The 16,474-nt window shown below is 40.6% G+C and overlaps 1 protein-coding gene across 2 annotated transcripts; it reads right to left on the bottom strand.

The window, feature by feature from the left end:
• Positions 1 to 23: 23 nt before the first annotated feature.
• Positions 24 to 15,979, bottom strand: TMEM59 (transmembrane protein 59). 2 transcript variants are annotated; one of them, XM_070745954.1, is made up of 8 exons: positions 15,691 to 15,979; positions 12,601 to 12,706; positions 9,202 to 9,299; positions 8,927 to 9,079; positions 6,760 to 6,841; positions 4,546 to 4,630; positions 3,359 to 3,467; positions 24 to 2,915 (listed from the first exon to the last, which is right to left on the bottom strand). In XM_070745954.1, the coding sequence occupies exons 1-8, from the start codon at positions 15,877 to 15,879 to the stop codon at positions 2,763 to 2,765; spliced, it is 975 nt and encodes a 324-aa protein (XP_070602055.1). In that variant the 5' UTR covers positions 15,880 to 15,979; the 3' UTR covers positions 24 to 2,762. The 2 variants fall into 2 exon arrangements, with proteins under 2 accessions (XP_070602055.1, XP_070602056.1); XM_070745955.1 differs by having other exon boundaries at positions 4,546 to 4,627; positions 15,691 to 15,962.
• Positions 15,980 to 16,474: the final 495 nt, after the last annotated feature.

Below are 16,474 nucleotides of genomic sequence, written 5' to 3' on the forward strand. Positions count from 1 at the left end.
GGAGATAGTTCAATATCACAGGAAACAATTAAGATTAAAGTTTATTAAATAGAAAGAAACACATATAGTATTTTTGCTTTAAAATCTTTTAGGCAAACATTCAATAGTAAGGAGTTAAATAGCAAAGCTATTCAAGGTAGAGTGATACATCTTGTAACTCAGTAAAAAACAAATGTTATGTTGTAACTTGTAACTTAAACCACAGGATGTTGCTTGTTCTCTCAACCGGAAATTTCACAAACAAGAGACTGGAGAGGTTTTAAAAAATCAATACAAATTACACTAAATTTAAAGTAATTTGGCGCCCAGATTGATAAGAACTAAGTCTTAAACACCTAATTCTCAAATTTATTTCTCTGTTTAAATTATAGAATTAGGTGTTTAAGCCTCATCCATATCAGTATCAAGACTTATCATAATACAGTGAAAGGCATCTTATTGCAGATTCTTGGCTAAATTTATTCAAAACTAGAATTCTCGTGAGATAGATTCTTCATATCTCAATTAGCTGGTCATTCTTATGTTTGACACATCCACACTGTAATGAGAAAATCTAGGAAATCACAGCTATGTCTTGCTTCAGTCCAGATTATGGAGTTCTGCCATTTAAAATAACTCCAAATGTTCTTCTTTCCAGCAAAGGAAGGGTCAGAATAATTCCATGTGTGAGCATTTTTTGCCTTGTGAATGTAGATTGGAAATATCTACATTCTGCCTGAGATGATCTATACTGGAAACAATATTCACAAGAGATATATTTTATAGATCACTATACTTATGAAAGCTTCAGATATCTCACTGTAGTTTAAAACACATTGAGCGCAACTAGGTCAAACTAATTCTGAGGTATAATTTGAAACATGTGCTTTCTTACTTAAGCTATATTTTGAAGCACCTATAATTTTATACTTGTTTACACTGGGATCAAAATGATTTTGAAAAGTTGGGATACACAGTATTTTCCTTTTTAAAAGAAAAAAATCCACCAAGAAACCATATTCTCTGTTTCTTTCAAACTTTTATTCCTGGGGATTCCATGAGATGAAGGGCAAAAAATAAAGTTCATTCAAATCAAGATTTCCTACTAGTTCTGTCTTTTGATCAGAGATTCTGAGATTTGTTTTAATTAACAGGTTCATTAGCTTTTGAAACTTCTGCACTTGTATTTCCTATATCCTGTATAATTGGCTTCATTTTTTTAAACAGGCTATGGTGATATATTGATAGCAGGGAATTAGAGACTGCTTCGATTGTGAGATTATCTAGCATAGATTTATTTCTCCCATCTAACCGACTTCAAGAATTTTCAGAATTGTTTTCAGAGTAGAATGTTAAATTTTGTATAATATCATTGAAGTAGCCTTTGCCTACTAAAGAAAAGCTGAATATTATGGCTCTTTTAATGAATTTGTTATACAATGATTATTATGGTTTTGCTCAAGTTTCTCATACTGAACAAATTTATTGTAATATATTGAAAAGCCTCCAATGGAGAACATACTTTATTTCAACCTATAGACGTGTTTAATGCAACCTACCCTGTTTCCCCACCAATAAGACATCCCCTGATAATAAACCCAATCAGGCTTTTGAGAGCATGGCAATGAGGCCAAGTGCTTATTTCAGGATTTCAGGATTTTTGGGAAAACGCGGTATGTTTAGCATTAAATCTGCACCTGAGAGACAGAAGCCTCATAAAGAGTTTGAATCCAAAAATAAATAATGTAAAGCAATTCTAGTTGAAGTAGTTAGAACAATTTAATTAATGCCTGTAAATAAAAATAATTGATATAGTAGATGTTATCGTGTATATTTGATTTTTTTTTTTTAAAAAGTCCAGAGACAATGTTTAGTCTTTTGTAGTTGTTTAGGGTCGTTTTACCAAAATATTCTATTAACATGGAGCAAAGATTCTAGAGCTTTTTAAACATTAAACAAATTTCCACTTTAACATGCATTAATGTATCAAATTTATGTTAAGAGGTAATAGCTTTCAATTGCATTTTCCAGAACATAAAAATATGGATAGGGAAAGAACATTTGAGAGAGCTATAGGAAAATCATGTTTTCTAATTATAAGTCCATTAAGTTCATGGTAAATATTGTGTAGATGAAGTCAAACGAGATTTCCAGTCATATTCTTCTTAGTAAACTTTTTGAAAAATGACAAACTGAAGAACTTTCATACAGAGAATGCTCTCTAATTTTATGAGGCTTGTTATGGAATGCAATTGAAAAGTGACACTCTTAATATGGAGCGGGATTTTATTAAAGTTTATTTCTGACCCACAATTTATTTCATCAGAGGAAAAGGTTAAATGAAAAATTTATTTTTTGTTGTGGAAAAAGAGATGTTTGAAATGGTAAAGAATTTGCAAGCTACGCTACAGTCATTTAATTTATCCACATCTAAGATAACTTAAAGTGCCTTTGACTACCAAAAAGTTATTACACTTTTTGAAACAGATTCCAAATATATTTTCTGACATATGTTCATAATATACAAATGTCAATGCATAGACAAATACTTAGGACTTTTAGTAATCCAAGAAAACATAGACAAGTGTAAATACACTACAAACTCCTTGTATCCCATGTGATTAGCTTGACTGCTGAAAGAGGCTGATATCCATTCCTTCTTTGATTCTGCAATTTTGTTTGAATCTAAATACTAGCTAAATTACTCCAAGGCCTCTTCGATTTTCAAAAGCTACCAGAATTAACAGGTCAAAGAATTAGATTAATAAATCTGTTTTTCCATTTTATATTGCTGATTGAGTTAAGTTAACTTTTGTAGGCAGAGGTCCTGCATCTTGTTCATCAGCTTTACATTTTACTATCACGAGAGCAGAGGCTGGATATTGATTCAATTTCTGTTCATTCATATATTCCAAGTCTCCATAGATACTCAACTTCTAGAAAAAGAAAAGAAAGTGGTATTAAAATGGGCCATTTAATTGCAGTTTTCACAGCAGAACTAACTGTGGAGATACATGTATGCCAGGATATATGTGGGCCCGAGATGGCTATAAAAGTCTCTGAGAGATCACTGTGTTTTCACCAGTGGATTTCAGCGGGCATTTGATGAAGCCCCTTTCCTAATATTTATTGTTATTATTATTTATTAAATTTGTATGCCACCCTTCTCTGAAGACTCGGGTGGCTCACAAGAATGTTTTTCTTACAGACCAAATAGTTATTAAAGTTGCATGCTTATTTTATGAGAGGAATGAATAATTTCATTTATGAAAAATTTTGGATTATTTACAAATCCTAACGAGAGGTTTATTTGGTCACATATTTCCATCAGAAAAAAAGGGAATGAAAGTCATAGTATAACATAAAAATGATAATTTACCTCAGATGGAACATATTGTTCAACAGCAGTAGTAACAGTTGCACAACAAATCCACAGTAACACAAGTATAGACAGGAGAAGAGTGGTTGTTAATATCCAACCAGAATTTCTAGAAGGCAAGAAAACAAAATATTCCTAAAACAATTGGAGGTTTATCGAAAATAATTTCCATACATTATTTCCCTGTCTGAAAACTAATTTGCTCTTACGCAATTAAATCTAACAATCTTAATATAGTTTCAGTAGAATATTACTATATTTGAGAGTTTAGGATTTTCAGATAGCTTCTGTTTTAGGCAAGGAATGATTACAGACAGCCAACATAAAGCCAAACACTAACTGGCATAACTGTTCATTTAGAAAAAAGGCAGTAAAAGAGGTTTGACATACCTATTTTCCAACCCACCCAACTCCAAGGAATGATAGAATTAGAAGGGGCTTGGAGACTAATGCCCTACTCGGCAGTAAATCCTAAACCATTTCAGGCAAATTCTTGTCTAATTTCTTCTTAAAAACTCCATTGTTGGAACATCCACAACTTTTGGAGGAATAAAAGTAGGGGAGGTAAAAAATTCAGAGCCTTGCCAGTAATGCTTCACTTCTTGTTGGAAAAGCAAAAAAGCATGTTTGTGACTGAAAATACTGTCCACTCAGATCTTATCCATCAATCGTACAATCTGTCCTGTATGTATTACATCCTCATCATTGTGACTGAAACGATTTTAAAAAAACTTTGGGTAATCATACATTTCTACTTCATCTAAAGCAGGAATGCTTGATACAAGCTAGGATGTCAAATTTTTGCTCCATAGCTAACACCCAAATAACTATCGAAAATAAACCAACAAAACATTTTCTCATCAATATAACAAGCATGTTAGGATCTCTAATCCTCCATTTATCCAGCAACATTATACGGAGCTTTACTTCAATTTGATATCACTTAAAAAACAATAGTACAGAATATCTTGAATTTGAAAGCAGTATTCAGTGAAAAATGAAGAATGTCAGTTGAGAAGGGGAAAGTGACGCTTTATGGTACAACTTTCTACTTTTACAGAACAACTGGGTATAGCATAAATAACCAGGTGCTAATTTGCTAAAGGTTTGGTCAAAATGTAACTGTGTTAGTCAACTTCAATGTATGTAACTGCTCTAGAATTACTCCATATACCAAAAATACATACAGTGAAATACATTTGAAGAAACTCTCAGTTTCATCCTCATCAAAAGATCCTTTACGCACATGTGGACCACCCAACTGTAAGTCTACTGAAAAAAATCATAGTAAAACTTTATTGAGCTTTTAATCATAAAATCATAGATATATAAAGCAAACCTTTGCACCTTTCAATATATGTTAAATTATTTTGCAATAGTGAGGCTTAACAAAAAGTTAAACAGAGGGTATTGAATACCAAGGAAAATCTGAAGTATTTTCATAGAGCATTTGCAGATTGAACAAATCCATCAATATAATTAGTTAAAAATATTTTTTGCTATAGCTGTTTTTTATTCTCAGTGAATGTATTGTAGATATTTTAGATCTAATGTATTGTAGATATTTTAGATATAATGTAATCTTGTCACCTTTGAAAAGCAGCAAGGCTGCATAAGCAAATAAATTGTGGATTGACACACCCAAACATACAATATTGGAAAGCAGAAGCTTTGAAATCAACAAATTGGTACTGGAAAATAAGAATTACTGTTGCATCTACATAATTTTGTTAGAGCCAACTACAGTTCACCTTGGGTAAGAAAAACGTTAAATGACATATTCCAAAATAGGATCCAGCCACATGTGCCTACCCTAAGTTATAAAATTGTGCTTTTATTTTTTAAAAAAATTGTAACTATTCCCCCCATACATTTTGCATCTTTATGCTTTTTTTAAAAAAAGGAAGAATATGATATGTGTATGTGCACACTTAGCTGCTTGACTATGTATATTTTTCAAGTTGTAAATATTACTGTTACTAATTAATCGTCCAGTTTTATTTCTTCCTGAAAAATCACTGTGCTAAACATTATAAGCTTTTTCTTTAATAAGATACAGTGATCCCTCGATTTTCGCGATCTCAATCTTCGCGAAACGCTATATCGCGATTTTTCCACCCGATGACGTCACTCCTTTCCTTTCTCATCTTTCTTTCTCTCTCTCTCTCTCTTGCTTCTTCCTCTCTCACACTCTCTTCCTCCCTCTCTCATCTCTTTCTTTCCTTCTCTCTCTTTCTCTATCTCTCCCCCTCTTGCTCTCGAGCGGCAAGCGAGCAGTCGGGCGGGCGGGTGAACGGGCAAGCGGCAAGCGAGCAGCCGGGCGGGCGAACGGGCAAGCGGCAAGCGAGCAGCCGGGCGGGCAAACGGGCAAGCGGCAAGCGAGCAGCCGGGCGGGCAAACGGGCAAGCGAGCGGCTGGGCGACGGGCAAGCGGCACGCGAGCAGCCGGGCGGGCGGGTGAACGGGCAAGCGGCAAGCGAGCAGCCGGGCGGGCGGGTGACGGGCAAGCGGCAAGCGATCTTGGGGTTTCCCCTTTGCCTGGGCGGCGGGAAGACCCAGGGAAGGTTCCTTCGGCCGCCCAGCAGCTGATCTGCTCCGCAGCGCGGCAGCAGCGAGGAGCCGAAGATCGGGTTTCCCCTTTGCCTGGGCAACGGGGAAACCCCATCTTCGGCTCCTTGCTGCTGCCGCGCTGCGGAGCAGATCAGCTGCTGGGCGGCCGAAGGAACCTTCCCTGGGCGCCGCCCACGCAAACTCCACCATCTGCGCATGTGCGGCCATGAAAAAAAGGGCGCGCATGCGCAGATGGTGTTTTTACTTCCGCAACCCTACATCGCGAAAAATCGATTATCGCGAGGGGTCTTGGAACGGAACCCTCGCGATACTCGAGGGATCACTGTAAAACTAAAAAAATGGTTTGCCTTTTACTGGGAGAAAGCAGGAAAAAATGTGCATATTTACATTTTTATGGGCTTGCTATGTCTTGCTATATCAGCCACCAAGGCAGCCTCATTTAAAAATATGCTTCAACTATTGTAATATAAACTAAAAGTTGTTCTGAAGTCTCACATCTACATGCTTAACCAGTATGTCTACAGTTAAGAAATTCTTTTTGAGGAAGTAGAGATTTGCATGAATGCCTTTGTAAATTACCAGAACTCTGGAGGGGCAGAACTCATTCATGCCAGAAATATATAGCGAGTTTCTATTTCTAGTCATTGAATTTGAATTTATCTGATGTTCAATTCTGTATTTTCTTATCACTACAGAAAACCAATTAAAAAGTGATAAGAAACCTTAATTGTTAATTTAAAAAATATACCATTTTCATAAATGCATAGAAACATCTTTTTACAATCCACAATTACTTCTGTTATAGTCCCTAACTTTTTTCGAGTAACTTACAAGATGTCTTGGCCAGTGATGATGCTTTCAAATCTTGGTTTTCCTGATCAGGACTTTGTACATACTGAACATCTGGTTTGGACTGAAATTATAATAAAATCTTCAAATTAGTAAAAGATGTGTACAAAACTGAATTCATCATACATGGGAGTTAATAATTTTAATTTAAGCAGTCACATTTTTATTTTATTTATTTACAGGTAGTCCTCAACTTACAACAGTTCATTTAGTGATTGTTCAAAGGTACAATGGAACAGAAAAAAGCAACTTATTAATGTTTTTCATATGTATGATTGTTATGGAATTACCCTGGCCATGTGATTAAATTTCAGATGCTTGGCAACTACAGTGGTATCTCTACTTACGAACTTAATTCATTCCGTGACCAGGTTCTTAATTTGAAAAGTTTGTAAGAAGCAATAATTTTTTCCATAGGAATCAATGTATAAGTAAATAATGCGTGTGATTGGGGAAACCACAGGGAGGGTGGTGGCCCTGTTTCCTCCCAGAAGATTCCTAGAGAAGCCCCACGGAGGCTTCTCCCTGCCTTTTCCGGCCCTGTTCCCTCCCAGGAGATTCTTAGAGAGGCCCCAGAGAGGCTTCTGCCCACCTTTTCTGGCCCTGTTTCCTCCCAGGAGATTCCTAGAGAGGCCCCATAGAGGCTTCTCCCTGCCTTTTCCGGTTACAGTTTCAGAGGCTCGGGTTTGTAAGTGGAAAATGATTCTTGAGAAAAGGCAAAAAAATCTTGCACACCCGGTTCTTATCTAGAAAAGTTCTAGAGGCGTTCTTAGATAGATGTACAGTGATCCCTCTATTATCGTGAGGGTTCCGTTCCAAGACCCCTCGCGATAATTGATTTTTCGCGATGTAGGGTTGCGGAAGTAAAAACACCATCTGCGCATGCGCGCCCTTTTTTCTATGGCCGCACATGCGTAGATGGTGGAGTTTGCGTTCCCCGCCGCCCACGCAAAGGGGAAACCCCGATTCGGCTCCTCGCTGCTGCTGCGCTACGGAGCAGATCAGCTGCTGGGCGGCCGAAGGAACCTTCCCTGGGTCTTCCCCCTCTTGCTGGCGGGCGGGCGAGCGGCGGGCATCAGCGAGGAGCCGGGGTTTCCCCTTTGCGTGGGCGGCCGGGAAGACCCAGGTTGGGGGTTCGGGGGGGTGCTGGGAAGCCCCCCAGGCCGGCTGCGACCTTTTTAAACAGCCGCGCCGCTTCCCAGCTGAGTCCTGAAGCCAAACGCGGAAGTTCGCCTTTGGCGTTTGGCTTCAGGACTCACCTGGGAAGCGGCGCGGCTGTTTTAAAAGGTCGCAGCCGGCCTGCGGGGCTTCCCAGCACCCCCCGAACCCGGGTTGGGGGTTCGGGGGGGGGGTGCTGGGAAGCCCCCCAGGCCGGCTGCGACCTTTTAAAACAGCCGCGCCGCTTCCCAGCTGAGTCCTGAAGCCAAACCCGGAAGTGGTTTTTTTTTTAATTAATATTTTTTTAAAAATCGCGATATAGCGTTTCGCGAAGATCGAGATCGCGAAACTCGAGGGATCACTGTACCACTATAATTCATATTTATTATAGTTGCAGTGTCCTGGAGCCACATGATCCCATTTTGCAATCTTCTGACAAGCAAAGTCAATGGGGAAACTTTACATATGACTAACTTACCATATTTTTCGGAGTATAAAATGCACCTACAACCCCCACACCACACACAAAAGAGGGTGAAAACCTGGGTGCATCTTATACTTCGAATGTAGCCGCGTTCACACGTGCCATGCATTGCATTTTCGGATAGTTCCAGGAGGTGGGGATCCTCACTTCCATATGGAGCCTGATTCCCAAAGCGTCCCAGGAAAGTGCATTGAAAGCCAGGCTTTGTCTCAGAAAGGCCTGAGAGTGAAGCAGCACATGAGTCCTCCTGGACCTGCTATTTAAAAAGACGTGCTTCCAGACTTTCCAGCAAGCCCCTGCGCTTTGCTTTCTCGGTTAGAAAACGAAAGCGTTTTGAAGTGGCAGATTCCTCTTCTCCGATTGCAAAAAGGGTGTCTGAAATGCGAGGATCTAATCAACTTAAGACTAAAACATTATAAAAAATAGGCAAAATTTTAATTTACCACTAAATTAGAAGCACCTTTATACAAACTTGTTTACATTCTTGTGACACAAGTTAGCAAGTACCTGAAATATCAGTATTTTGCCATCATCAGCTTGAAGATAGAAAGTCCAGGTAGAGGTAATGAAGCTGTGGGCAGTTTCCATTATATCACTCCAGAAGGATCTTACAAGGGTAAGTGGGAAGAGTCGATGCATTTTCGGCATTAAGGACATAAGCTACAAAAAAAAGTTGATTTTTTTAAAAAGTGTTCTTCATACATGCATGTAAATCAGCTGCAGAATAGGAGTACAAGCAATGACCTTCAACTATTTCTGCTTTAACAGTTGAGATTACTCACTTGTTGGCGTCTCAGTTCAGCATAGGGTAATTGATTCTGGCATCCAAGATGGCAAGCATATTGCTCATCAGACTGGGAGGTATATGCCTCAGTACATGCTGCAAAATAACATCGATTCTCTCAGTTTTAAGGGCTGCAAATTCCATAGCAGTGATGAAGCAGAAGATATTTAATACTATTATTTTGGGGCATTACTTCTCGACACGCAAACTAATAGAACATGCCAGTATTTAAAAATGCAATTTGAGATCAAATTATTTTAACATTCACTCTGTAAATGAAATCCAAGATAACTAAATGACAGAATATTAAAAAGAGACAGGGGGAAATAATTTGGTATAGCTTTCTGTAAATCCTTTGTTTGTAAGAGGCAGATCTTTTATTTTTTAAAATCTCTTGAGATGTAACTTACTATACATCATGATTATAGAAGTAAACAGGCAAGCATGTAATCAGGAAAAAAAAGTAAACCAAGTAGTACAAGGGAAAAATAGAGTACAGTGAACCCTCGAGTTTCGCGTCCTCAAGGATCGTGAAAGGGCTATTTCGCTAGTTTTCAACCCGGAAGTAAACTCCACCATCTGCGCATGCGTGCCCTTCCACGCATGCGTAGATGGTGGAGTTTCCCCGCCGGGCAGAGGCTTCCCTGGGTCTTCCCCCTCTTGCCCCGGTAAGACCCCAGCGGCGGTGGGCTGGAGCGCGAGCTTGGGGCAGCCTAGCTCCGCTTCCCAGCTGGGAAGCGGAGCCGGCAACAGCGTGGGCGGGCGGGCGGCGCGCGCGAGCTTGGGGCAGCCTAGCTTTGCTTCCCAGCTGGGAAGCGGAGCCGGCAACACGCGCGCGCTTGGGGAAACCCCAGATCCGCTCCCCAGCTGGGGAGCAGCCCCAGCAACGCGCGCGCGCTTGGGGAAACCCCAGATCCGCTCCCCAGCTGGGGAGCAGCCCCAGCAACGCGCGCGAGCTTGGGGCAGCCTAGCTTCGCTTCCCAGCTGGGAAGCGGAGCCGGCAACGCGCGCGCGCTTGGGGAAACCCCAGATCCGCTCCCCAGCTGGGAAGCGGCCCCAGCAACTCGCGCGCGCTTGGGGAAACCCCAGATCCGCTCCCCAGCTGGGGAGCGGCCCCAGCAACGCGCTGCGGCGGTGGAAGTAAAAACACCATCTGCACATGCGCAGATGGTGTTTTTACTTCCGCACCGCTACTTCGCGAAAAATCGATCATCGCTTGGGGTCCTGGAACGGAACCCTCGCGATGATCGAGGGTTCACTGTATTCCCATAAATGTGTATCAAACAATTTACGAAGCGTCTATTCCTATGCATACCAACTTGGGAGGGGAATACTAGTCAAGTCAGTAGGATTTACAGTTAAATAAAGTGACATAGTGTAATGTGGAAGATTTCAGAACAGTGTTATCAAAACAGAAAGCAAGCAAAACTTCACTGGGTTTATGTCATAAGCCAAATCAACCATTAGATTTCTTTTTCATGAAAAGGCAATAAACCAGGGGTCGACAAAGTTGTTCAGAATCTAGGAGCCAGCCAAAAAATTTAGGAGCCAGAATTTTTTTTAAGCAAACTTGGTTTTTAATTTAACAAAAAAAACATTACAAACGTTATAAACCAGTGTTTCCCAACCTTTTTTGAGCCGCGGCACATTATTCGTATTTTCAAAATCCTGGGGAACACTGAAAGGGGGGGGGGGGGCGGGCTAAAGAAAAGTTTGGACAAAAAAACCCTCTCTCTTTCTCCCTTTCGCTCTATTTCTCCCTCTTTCTCTCTTTTCCTTCCTTCCCTTCATTCTCTCTCTCCATCCCTCTTTCTTTCTTCCTCTCTTTTTTGCTCTCTTTCTCTCTCCCTCCTTCCCTTCCTCTATGTCTTTCTCTCTCCCTTGCTCTCTCTCTGTCTCTCTTGCTATCTCTTTCTTGCTTTTTTCTCTTTCTCTTGCTCTCTCTCTCTCTTTCACTGTCTTGCTATATGTCTCTTTCTTTCTCTTTGCCTCTCTTGCTATCTCTCTTTCTCTCTCTGTCTCTCTTGCTATGTCTCTCTTTCTTTCTCTTTCTCTCTCTCTCTGTGCCTCTCTTGCTAAGTCTCTCTTTTTCTCTTGCTATGTCTCTCTTTCTTTTTCTCTCTCTGCCTCTCTTGCTATGTCTCTCTTTCTATTTCTTTCTCTATCTCTCTTTCTCTGCCTCTCTTGCTGTCTCTCTTTCTTGCTCTGTCTCTTTCTCTGCCTCTCTTGCTATGTCTCTCTTTCTCTCTTTCTCTGCCTCTTATATGTCTCTCTTTCTCTCTCTCTCTCAGCTGACTGCAAGCGGGAGCCCTGACGGCGGCAGCTGGACGTGGTGCTGGACACCGTATATGCCAGGCACGCAGCGCCAGCATGTACGACGTCCAGCAGAACGTCCAACCGCCACCGTCAGGGCTCCCACTTGCAGTCAGCTGAGAGAGAGCGAGCGAGCGATCCCTCTCGCCGCCGCCATCTCCCCCGACGCCCCCCCCCCCCCGCTCCCATCGGACACTTGCCGTCGACGAAAGAGGAGCTCCAGCTGGGCGGGGCGCTGCCGGTACTTCCGTCCTGGGGCTTCCGCTCGCAGCTGTCCCCCGCCTCCTGCTCGATGCCGCGGTTTTCGGCGCTGGCCTGCTGGGCCCCAAAGAAAGAAGGCGGGAAAAAGGTGCGAAGAATGGAGCTCTCCTTCTTCCTGCCTTCTTTCTTTGGGGCTCAGCAGGAGCGCGGCATCAAGCAGGAGACAGCTGCGAGCGGGAGTACCGGCAGCGCCCCGCCCAGCTGAAGAACACCGCCGCGGAACACCGGTTGGGAAACGCTGAGGCGCCAGACAACATTTTCTAGGCGCCACTGGCGACCAGGCGCCTGGGTTTGTCGAACCTTGCAATAAACAACATGTAGCCTTTGAATTAACTCTCACCTCTCTAAGCTAAATAAATAAAAATAAATGTTTTTAGCATTAGAGCCTTTTTTTCTAATGTGCAAATCATGAAAAATTTTCAGAAAGGAGAATGGGGTAAACAAAATTTTAGCAGTCAGCCACAAGGCTTTCTAAAACAGAAGGCTGTTAGTGGCTCTAACCACTAATTGGTAAGCTGGGAAGGGCTTGGTAGAACTCTGCATCAGTTATTTTGCATAGAGTATGTAATGTCAGTTTGAAAATGGGATAATTACAGTATACTTGTCTGTTAACTGGGGTGAATTCTGATCACTTTTCCTTTTGTGAAATAATAGCTTGTTGTGACTTGGGAGCTATATTTATGTGACCAGTATGATTAGGCAACACCCTAAGTCATTATGACATTCTGCTTGCAATTTACTAGGTTATCAAAATGTTTCTACATTCCCCTAAACATTGAGAATTTTTTTATTATAACTTGAAAAAGTCACTACTTTATATTACCAGAGTCACATTCCATTTTGGTCCGATTCAAATCAATTCCATCATCCACAAACTGACAAATTGAAAATAATCTGCAACCTCTTTGACATGCATAGAGCTCTTCTTCCTGATAAATATCAAGAAAGTCACCATAATTATTTTGATAACATTGTAAAAGTTCTCAATACGGTAAATAACAAAATATAAAGTATATCTTGGACAATTCAGCTTCTATGACATTTCAATCTATTGTTTCACCATGTCATTTTCAACAGAAAGCCCAAGTTTTGATAAGTAGATATAACAGTTTGATGAATGTTATGGTTTAGTACATTGGTTTATAATAAAAAAATTACATACAAAATGTATATTAAGATATTAGAAAGGTTCCAATTTTATTCCCATCATTTAACCTACAAACAAAACTGCTAGAAATAAATATGCTGTGAATATGCAAACTTCACTCAACATAATCCTTACCACCATAGATAAGGGAGCAGCAGACAGCCTTATTCATAGCTTAATGAATTAATATAAACTAGAAACTGGAATTTCATTCTGCATAGATCAGTCAGCCCCATCTATCGGCCAAAAAAGAGAGAATATAGAGGAAGAAATTTACTCCTTCTGTTTCCTTTCTTACAAAAAGAAGTTCAACTGAAGGTCCTCTGTTCCATGCCAACAAATCAAAGGAGAAAAGTGTATGTATGCGTCTGTGTGGATTTCATGTAAAACCCAATATTTCAGAATATGGCACACTCCAGATGTGTAGCAACTCCTACATCTCACCTGAGCTGACAATTAACTGAGCTGGGATTATAAAGCTCTACAGGTGACTACTGTTAACAACAGCTCATTTAGTGACCAATCAAAGGTATAGCAGCACTAAAAAGTGATCATTTTTCATTCTTACGACTTATGACCTGTGATCATGTGATCCAAATTCAGACGCTTGGCAACTGTGTCATACTTATGACCATAGCTGTGTGCCAAGATCATGTGATCTCCTTTTGAAACCTCTTTGACAAGCAAAATCAACGGGGGAAGTCAGTTTCACTTTACAACTGTGTTACTAACCGATCCACTACTGTGATTCACTTAAGCACCATGGCAAGAAAAGACATAAAATGGGGCAAAACTCACTTAACAAATGTCTCACTCAATAGCAGATATTTGGTGCTTAATTGTAGTCATAAATCGAGGACTACCTGTACTACACCATGGATCTACGAAGAAATAACATTGAGCCTGAAACCATGGAGAAGCACAGTTCAGAAAAACAGGTCCTACGTTTGCTAAAGGAGTTCATGACCAACCAGAGTGGTGGTCCTCACGCCAGGAGCTGTCTCTAGGTAGTCCTCAAGTTATGACTACAGCTAAGCCCCAAACTTATGTTGTTGTTAAGTGAAACATTTGTTAAGCGAGTTTGCCCCATCTTACCACCTTACTTGCCACAGTTGTTAAGCGAACAGCTGCATTCGTGAAGTTAGCAAAATGGTCGTTGAAGTGAATCCTGATTCCCCATCAACATGGTTTGCCAGGAGGATGCAAAAGCGGATCACGTGATCCCCGGGGGGGGGGCACTGCAACCCTCCTATATGAACGCGCACCCAGTTGCCCAGTGTTTAAATTTTGATCTTCTGACCATGAGGATGTTGCAATGGTTGTAAGTGTGAAAAAAAGGTCATTAAGTCACTTTTTTCCCCAGAGCTGTCATAACTTTGAACGGTCAATAAATGAAATGTTGTAAGTTGAGGACTTACCTGTATAACCCAACCTGCTTTCATTAATATTTTAGCATAATAGTCTGCATGGAGTCCTTTCCTGTTTTCAAACCTCCCCGCCCCCATAATTTTTATTGTTGTGCATGTATTTATGTATGTACGTTTCTATTAATCAATCAATCAATTAATTAGAGTTGGAAGGGACCTGGTAGGTAATCTAGCCCACACCCCAAGTGTGAGTCCCTATATTATTTTATATCATTATGTTGTATTAATGTTTTTAAACTGACTTTTTAAATTTTATTATTGGATTTGTGATGTATTGTATTATTATTATGTTGTGAGCCACCCCAAATCTTCAGAGGGGCGGCATACAAATCTAATAAATTATTATAATTATAAGTATTTCAGATAAATGGCAGTCCAATCTCCCCTTTAAGTCTCTCTCTCTCTCTCTCTGTGTGCGTGCGTGTTTGTATGTATATACAGTACACATACATTCATATATGTGCATTTAAAAAAAAATATATTTTAAGACCAATGAATGTTTTTAGTATGATTGTCGAATGAATGGTAATGATAGCTTTTTTAAATTAGAAATTTAAGGATTGTTTTAATGCATTATTAATTGGATTGTTTATCACTGTTTTCTGGTTTTTGTATATGTTGTTAGCCACCCCGAGTCCTCGGAGAGGGACGTTATACAAATCCAATTAAATCTTAATTTGTTTTGTCATGTACGTATTGGTGGTATACAAAGATATAATACATGATAGTAGTAAAAAAGAAACATTAGGACAGGGGATGGAAGGCACTCTGGTGTATTTATGCATGCCCCTTACTGACCTCTTAGGAATAGGGAGAGGTCAACAGTGGATAATCTAAGGGTCAAGTTTTGGGGATTAGATGATGATACTACAGAGTCTGGTAGTAAGTTCCATGCATCAACTACTCAGTTACTAAAGTCATATTTCCTGCAGTCGAGTTTAGAATGGTTTACTTTAAGTTAGTATCTGTTGTGTGTGTTGTGGTTGAAGCTGAAGTAGTCGTTGACAGGAAGGACGTTGTAGCAGATGATTTTATGGACTATGCTTAGTCGTGTTTAAGACAACGTAGTTGTAAGTTTTCTAAACCTAGGATTGTAAGTCTAGTTGCGTAGGGTATTCTGTTGTGAGTGGAGTGTTACGTACGTACATATGTATGTACTGTATATATGTACACATACACATGGGGAAACAGTGGCAACTCCCCTCTCGACTCCTCCTTCCGGCAACCCCCCCCATTAACCAGGCCCCCGAAAAGAAGAGGAGGGGAAGCCCCACCAACCATTTGCCCAGCGGCTGATTTAGTGGCGATGCCGCCCCTGCCGTTTCTCCCCATTTCTTACCTTGGGGTAGGTGTGGAGCGGGTAGGTGCTCTGGCACGTCCGTTGACACAGCAGTGTGTTTCCCAACGCCGGCTCAAAAACCTCCGAAAGGGCATTCGGAGCGGGCTCCAGGTCAGCCCAAGCCGTCTGAGAACCGAGAACGACCAGCAGGAGGAGAGACCCGAAACAGCTCCATCGCTCCGCCGCCATCTTGTTGCCAACTGCCGCCCCTCCCCCTCCCGCTTCCCTCGACTGTTTGTTTTTGTTACGCCCACCTGGAGCTTCTTGTTTCCCACTGCACGCAAGAGCGCTAGAGAGCTACTAACCAATAGAACAGTTTGGATTGACTTCCGGGTTTCTCTGTCACGGTTTTTTTTTTCTCGAGAAAAAAAAGACGTCAGAACGGACTACATTAATTCTAATCTAGGTCTACATTTAAACAGTAATAAAGGGGCGGGGGAGGGAGTATACAAATAAAGAGAAAAGTTAGTCTTTCTGGAAACCCAGTTTTATTTCACTTATTTTATTAATATGCATCGTCATTACTTTTTATCATTACTTTTCTTGTTTATCAAATTACCATCCTATAATTGTTTGACAAATATATAAATAAACAATGTTTATATACATGATATTGGTACTGATAATAGAGAAACATTAAGACAGGCACGTGGTGCACTTATGCACTCCTCTTTACATAACATAATTTAACAATTATGTTAAACTCTTAGACTTTCCCTCCCTCTAGGGCCTAGGCGAATGGTTTTTCCAATTTAAAAATTCCCCAAGGCAGGTATGTCTCTGT

This window comes from Erythrolamprus reginae, chromosome 3, assembly GCF_031021105.1.
Source record: "Erythrolamprus reginae isolate rEryReg1 chromosome 3, rEryReg1.hap1, whole genome shotgun sequence".
NCBI classification, from domain to species: Eukaryota; Metazoa; Chordata; class Lepidosauria; order Squamata; family Dipsadidae; genus Erythrolamprus; species Erythrolamprus reginae.